Source organism: Macrobrachium rosenbergii, chromosome 41 (genome assembly GCF_040412425.1).
Source record: "Macrobrachium rosenbergii isolate ZJJX-2024 chromosome 41, ASM4041242v1, whole genome shotgun sequence".
Classification (NCBI taxonomy): Eukaryota; Metazoa; Arthropoda; class Malacostraca; order Decapoda; family Palaemonidae; genus Macrobrachium; species Macrobrachium rosenbergii.
Genome location: NC_089781.1, coordinates 39,057,581 through 39,064,798, shown reverse-complemented (window position 1 = coordinate 39,064,798; position 7,218 = coordinate 39,057,581). Strand labels below are relative to the sequence as shown.

At 42.7% G+C, this 7,218-nt stretch overlaps 1 protein-coding gene across 1 annotated transcript; it reads left to right on the top strand.

Moving 5' to 3' along the window:
* Nucleotides 1-5,499: 5,499 nt before the first annotated feature.
* Nucleotides 5,500-6,336, top strand: LOC136827103 (uncharacterized). The gene has a single exon (XM_067084860.1). It carries the CDS (start codon nt 5,500-5,502, stop codon nt 6,334-6,336), a length of 837 nt encoding a protein of 278 aa, XP_066940961.1.
* Nucleotides 6,337-7,218: the final 882 nt, after the last annotated feature.

Genomic DNA, 7,218 nt, shown 5'->3' with positions numbered 1-7,218 from the left:
CCCTTCTTCTCACATAGGGCAACTCATCTCAACAGGTGGTTGGTGTCTCCTTTGGCACTCTATTTGCTAATATGTATATGGCAGATGTCGAGGAAAGAACCTTCAATTCACCTCCGAAACCAAAGATTTATGCCCGATATATAGACGATATCTTCATTGCCATCAATACTGACTAAGTAGCCAGCCACCTACAGGAGACCTTGAAGAGGAACTCTAGCCTAGATTTCACTACTGAATATGGTGTCAAAGACCAACTTTCCTTCTTGCCAAAAGGTAACTGATGTGGGTCGGTGCCTTAACGCCTGTGGGAAGCGCCTGACACTTACAAACACTCTGTGGTAGGCGCATACGTGAGATGTGCAATTACACACTGTTCCTCCTGGGGAGAACTCATGCAGAGCTCAAATGTGTTAGGCAGCTCCTAACTAATAACAGATATGACAGCAATTTAATAGAAGGTTGCATATGAAAACAGCTGGACGTGTATGCCAGCACACCAGTGACAATGTTTACCTAACTGAAAAACATCACATTGTATTACAAAGCCAAATATAACACCCATTTCAAGGATGAGGTCAAGGTCATGAAGAGCATACGACACCAATGAATCCTGACGAGAGTATTTCCTTACGTGTCTACTGCTGCCTGAAACTAATCAGCACCCTTGTAACTCGAATAGCACATCCCCCAAGTGGGTGTTAACCAATGTAGCGTACAAATTTAAATGTACCGAAGGGACATGGCAAGCCCTCAGCAATTACTACATAGGTCGCACAACTACCACCCTACACAGGTGATTGCAAGCTCACCGCAACCAAAGAGCAACATTTCAACACTACCTTGACGACCACAACTGTAAACCAACACATACTGAATTATTAGAAAGCTCAGAGATCGTGCATAGAGAAACTCAGTTCCACAGATTACAAATAGAAGAAGTTGTGAGTATAAATCAACGATGGCCTGCATTAAATACACAGAGGAACACAGACTTCATCCTCTTTTCTTCAAAGAAACCACAGGACTTCCATGAAAATCCAAAGGGAGATACGAGTGACAGAACAACCCTGGACAAGACTACCGAAAACAAAGCAAATCGAGGTTATCAGCCAGAGACAGGGATCACACCCTTGCCACGCCCTTTGCTATAATCTGCAGCATAGGATGCATCCAACAGAGCACCAGGAATACCCATGCTGCCTCGCAAAACACCAATGAGAGAATGAGACCTGCCAGCCATTAGAAATTCAGCAACCCAATGATGTCATGTTAGAAATTCAAATGTCCGCATGCAGTAATAAAAACCTTATATGTCAATTTGTAATCCAGTCCTGAAAAAACTGCCAAGTGGTTGGGAAATGGTCCATCAACTAGAAAAAGAAAAAGTATAAATAGAAAAAATCTTTAATCATTTTTCCATATTCTTAAGAAGCTTGCCTGAAGACGAAAGAATCATAGACTGATTCAAAGTCTTGATAAAAAGATAGTATCAGAAACAATGCAATTAACTTCAATAGAAATTGCATGAGAGAGAAAATATGCCCAAATAACACACACACACACACACACACACACACACACACACACACACACACACACACACACACATATATATATATATATATATATATATATATATATATATATATATATATATATATATATATATATATATATATATATATATATATGTATATATATATATATATATATATATATATATATATATATATATATATATATATATATATATATATATATATATATATATATATATATATATATATATATATATATATATCTCAAGATTCAAAAATATATATTATATAAAAACTTTTTATCAATCACTAAAAATCAAACTAAGTTCATCAGAATATATATATATATATATATATATATATATAAAAGAACAAAACATATATATATAATATATATATATAAAATATATATATATAAAGTTTATAACTATATATATGCTGAAAAATGTACACACACACACAATTCTTGAATTCAATTACACAAGCAAAATTTAAACTATCATATATATATATATATATATATAATATTATATATATATATATATATATTTACAATGCTATGTAAATAAATGTTAAAAACATAAAAAATGTGATCAAAGAAATGCCTGGTTATTACATAAATATACCATGGTATAAGTAAAATTTCACGACCTTACACATAAAGTTTACCAATACACTTCAGCCAGATACCGGAAACTTAATAACAAAAATATTAAGACTGAGTACTCTAAAGGTACAGTGATTCCTTAAAACTTTTGGGTGCGAGATACTTAACACTCATGAAAAAATCAATCTAAATTTATCAAGTTATGGGTGAGGTAACAATTGATAAGCTATAAACAGACTAGGGAAAAGGGCATCACTCCATCAAATACTATAATTGTTTCAATTCTAAATTACCCTGGTTCTACTTAAATATGACACACATACATGATAATGTCAAAATTGTATACGTATTACAAGGCAACATCATAAAATATATATATATATATATATATATATATATATATATATATATATATATATATATATATATATATATATATATATGTATATATATATATATATATATATATATATATATATATATATATATATATATATATATACACACACACACACACACACACACACACACACACACACATATATATATATATATATATATATATATATATATATATTCTAGGAGAAACTAGAGAGATATATCACTTACCTTGAACACACAAAAATATCTCTAATCACTGGTGGTCAAAATGAAACACTGTCCTTTTAAAACTTTAAACAGACAAATTTATTTCTAAGTTCAAAATGATAAGTAGAACTGACAATCTCAAAAGACTTACTATTACTTGACAACAGTGTAAGAATTAAGTATTTCTTATCGGGAAATCACTTTTTAATTAAATAAATTCAAACCATTAACTCTCATTCAAGTTTTAGATATAAATCTGAACAACTGCAATCAACCCAAGCGTTCACTAAAATATTAATAACCGGAATCAACACAGGTATTCACTGAAATCTCAATAATAAGTGCACTGAAATCTCAATAAAAAAAAATGTAAATTAACTCCAACAAAATGCAAAGTAGTCAACAACAAAAAACTTTGGGTAACATTGTGAAATTATAAACACTTAAGCTTATGAGAGTAATATGAAAACAGACATATAAGAACAAAATATGCAAAAAAAAAAAATGGAAATATACCAACAGCAATTTCACTAAGACAAAATATGATCAAAGATTATATCAGTCTTTCAAAAGATTACCTTCACTTTTAAAAAGGCTAAACTCACGTCTTTCTAAAACTTCCTCAAAGACAACACTTCAGTTTTCAACATAATTACAACACAAGCAAATAAGCACATTACCTTACTTCTTTTGCAATATATAAAACACACTTTTTCTCACTGCAGAACGCAAATATTTTACACCATTCTCAAAAATATTACATTTCGTGGGAGAGTTTTACAAAACTTATATATTTAGGAGAGCAACCAATGTACACCCTAATATGAATAGAGAGAGAGAGGACCCCGCACCAGGGTGTGGACTTCCTCGCCCACTTCAGACTGGCAGTCGACGTCGGCCGCAAATGCCTGCTGGAGCTGGACATCAAGTCCTGCCAGTCCCTGCCCTTGTTGCCGGGCCCCAGGGAGCCCGCCGTCTGTTCCGTCACGCCCCACCAGTATGGTTCCTTCCTGAAGGAATTCCCAGAAGTCTTCAAATCCGAGCTTCACCAGGTGCCCAGGGCCCCTGCCAAACAGGGAATATATCATCACATCAAAACAAAGGGCCACCCGACGCATGCAAAGTTCCAATGGCTTCCCCTACAGCGCCTTCAGGAGGCCAAGAAAGCCTTTACTGAGATGGAGAGGAAGGGCATATGCAGAAAGGCTCCCAGCCCATGGGCCTCCCCCCTTCACCTGGTGCAGAAAGTGGACGGCACCTGGAGGCCCTGCGGTGACTACAGGTGGCTCAACCTCACTACAGAACCCTACCACTACCCTCTGCCAAACATACAAGACCTAACGGCCTCCTTCCATGGGGCCAAAATATTCTCAAAGTTAGATCTCTTAAAATCATATTTTCAGGTACCAGTAGCGCCAGAAGACATCCCCAAAACCGCCATTGTCACGTCTTTTGGGTCCTACGTCTTTGCCTTCTCCACCTTCGGCCTGAGGAACGTGGGCACAACCTTCCAGAGGTTGATGGACAGCATCCTGGGGGACCTGGACTTCTGCGTCTACTACGTCGATGATATCTTAATTTTTCCAGACTCCAGAAGGAACACCTGCGGCACATCCGGAAGGTCCTGCAGTGCCTGCAGGAGAGTGACCTCATCGTCAGGTTCGACAAGTGCACCTGGGCCACGAGATATCCCGAGGGGGTGTCCACCCAATGTCGTTGAAGGTCGAGGCTGTCGAGAAGTTCCCACCCCTACTTCCATCAGGGCTGTACAAGAATTCCTTGGAATGGTCAACTACTACAGGAGATTCATCCTGGGATTCGCTTACACCATGGCCCGCCTCATGGAGGTCCTCAAGGGTTGTCCAAAAACCTTAGTGTGGGGCCCTGACCAGCAGAGGGCTTTCCTCCTGATGAAGGCCGCCCTCGCCAAGGCAACATCTTTGGCCCACCAGGACCCCAGCGCTCCCCTCCAGCTGACAACAGACACCAGCAACGTCGCCTGTGGAGCCATCCTGGAACAAGTCATCAGTGGGACCCCTCAGCCCATTACCTTCTTCAACAGGAGGCTCAGCCCCACCGAGTCTTGCTACAGCACCTTCGACAGGGAACTCTTCGCAGTATACCAGGCGGTACGTCACTTCAAGTTCCTCCCGGAGGGGAAGCCCTTCACGGTTTGGACGGACCACCAGTCACTGGTCCACGCCTTCACGCATGGTCCTCTTGGCAGCAGCGGCACCTCGCGGTCATTGGGGAGTTCACCTGCACCATCAAATACCTCCCCGGCAGGAAGAACCCAGTAGCCGACGCCCTCTTGAGGATCGAGATCGACACAGTGCAGCTCGGGATTGACTACGAGGACCTCACCTGCGAACAGGCCACCAACCGAGATACCCCAGCCTACCGCACAGCCGTCACATCGCTGAAGTGGGAGGACATGCCCCTTGGCCCTGGAGGGTCAACACTGCTTAGCGATGTGAGCACTGGCCACCCCCGGCCCCTGGTGCCCGCCTCCAGACGTCGGCTGGTCTTCGACGTCATCCACGGCCTATCCCAAGCTACTGACGGAGAAGTTCGTCTGGCATGGCTTACAGAAGGACGCAACAGCCTGGGCAAGGCAATGCATGCAGTGTCAGGCCAGCAAAATTTCCCCAGCCGAAGAGACGCTTCAGGCACATCCACGTCGATGTGGTGGGTCCTCTTCCCCCATCAGGAGGAGCAAGATACCTTCTAACAGTCGTCGACCGCTCCACCAGGTGGCCCGAAGCTATGCCCATGGAAGAAGCCACCTCCAGTGCGTGCACAGGAGCCCTCCTCTCCAGCTGGATCAGCCGTTTCAGTGTCCTGGACCACAGAATGACAGACAGAGGTCCCGCTTTCCTATCCAAGCTGTGGACCACCCTGGCATGCCTGCTGGGGACCACTCATTACAGCAGCACCACCTACAACCCTGCAGCCAACGGAATGGTGGAAAGGTTCCACAGGTCCCTGAAGGCATCCCTCATGGCGCATTGCACCTCTGAGAATTGGAAGTACCAACTGCCCTGGGTCCTCCTCAGATTGAGAACCGGCCCCAGAGCCAACGGCAACCCCTCCTCAGCAGAAAAAGTCTACGGGGAGACCCTGGTAGTCCCGGGAGAACTCGTCGCAGAAGACAGGGACAACATAGTAATGCAGAGGCTCCATGACAGGGTTGGGAAGTTTGCCCCCTGCCAGAGGACATACACCGACAAGACGTCCCCCTTCATGCCTCCCGGTCTGTCCTCCAACACCCACGTCTTTGTCAGGGACGACGCTGTGTGGCCACCCTTAACCAGGCCCTACAGAGGACCTTTCCTGGTGCTTGAAAGGGACAAAAAGGCATTCCAGGTAGCCATCCACAGAAAAGAAGACTGGATATCGGTAGACCTCCTCAAGCCCGCATTCCTGGAGGAGGATGTCGGGGGCAGTTCCCAAAGCTTCCTTCAGGATATAGCAACCCCCAGCCAGCCCCATGCACAGGAAAACGTCGTGGGCATCCCCAGAAAACCCCAAAACCAGGCAGGGAGGCACCCCAACACACCGCTCCAGAGGGCGCCGGGGAAGACGACCACCCCCTCCAGTTGACATCGAGAAAGCGGGGCCCCCTCCATTGCCCCAGCAGATACCTACTTTGATCAGACGTTACCTACGTCGAGGGCGGGGGCCGGGCGGTGAGTATTGTAAAGTCTCCGCTCAACGCGTTCTTTGTAATGAACATCCCGTTTTCTGCGGTGCCTTCACATTCGACCTGGGGCCGACCGAACACATATTATCACTATTGTGAACTGTATATTTTATTGTCTGTTCAAGTGACCATGCATTATGTATATGTAGCAGAGTATTTTTGTAACACATCAGACAGTATTAATCGTGATGTTTTCTGTATGTACCTGTCCTGTTTTTGTAGAGAAATTTTGACCTCAGGTCACCTGTAAATCTTTGTACCCACGGTCTCTGCATTTTACACAGACATCCGCACGCCGCTTTATAAGTGGATCGCTTCATCAGTAAACTAGCAGTACTTGTCTTCCTGCTCATTATTTCACACTTCTCTCACAGATACATTAACTTCAACAGATATTCATGTCCTTTCTTCATTTTGGAAGCGGACCAACCACATCTATCATCACCTTGCTAAAGGGTTCTCCTCTAACTTCTATCGGTTGCAGGGGAGCTTTCTGAATAGTTTCATTTGCTTTTCCAGCTATCTGGCATGTATGGTACTCTCTGCAAAATCTGCTAACATCCTTATGAAGTACAGACCAGAAAAAAATACTTCATAATCTTCTCTACAGTCTTCCTGATTCCCATATGTCCAGACTCGTGGGCTACTGCTATAACTTGCTTCCTCAGTGGATATGGAATCAAAATTTGATGATATTCCCCCCATTCAGCATTTCCTGGAATATCTGCAGGTTGATGCTTCCTCATTAGCAATCCTTCCTTTAGGTAATAACAAGTAGGAGT

Excerpts from the sequence above, each read along its gene's own strand:
- LOC136827103 (XM_067084860.1), top strand. The coding sequence starts at position 5,500 with ATGCCCATGGAAGAAGCCACCTCCAGTGCGTGCACAGGAGCCCTCCTC.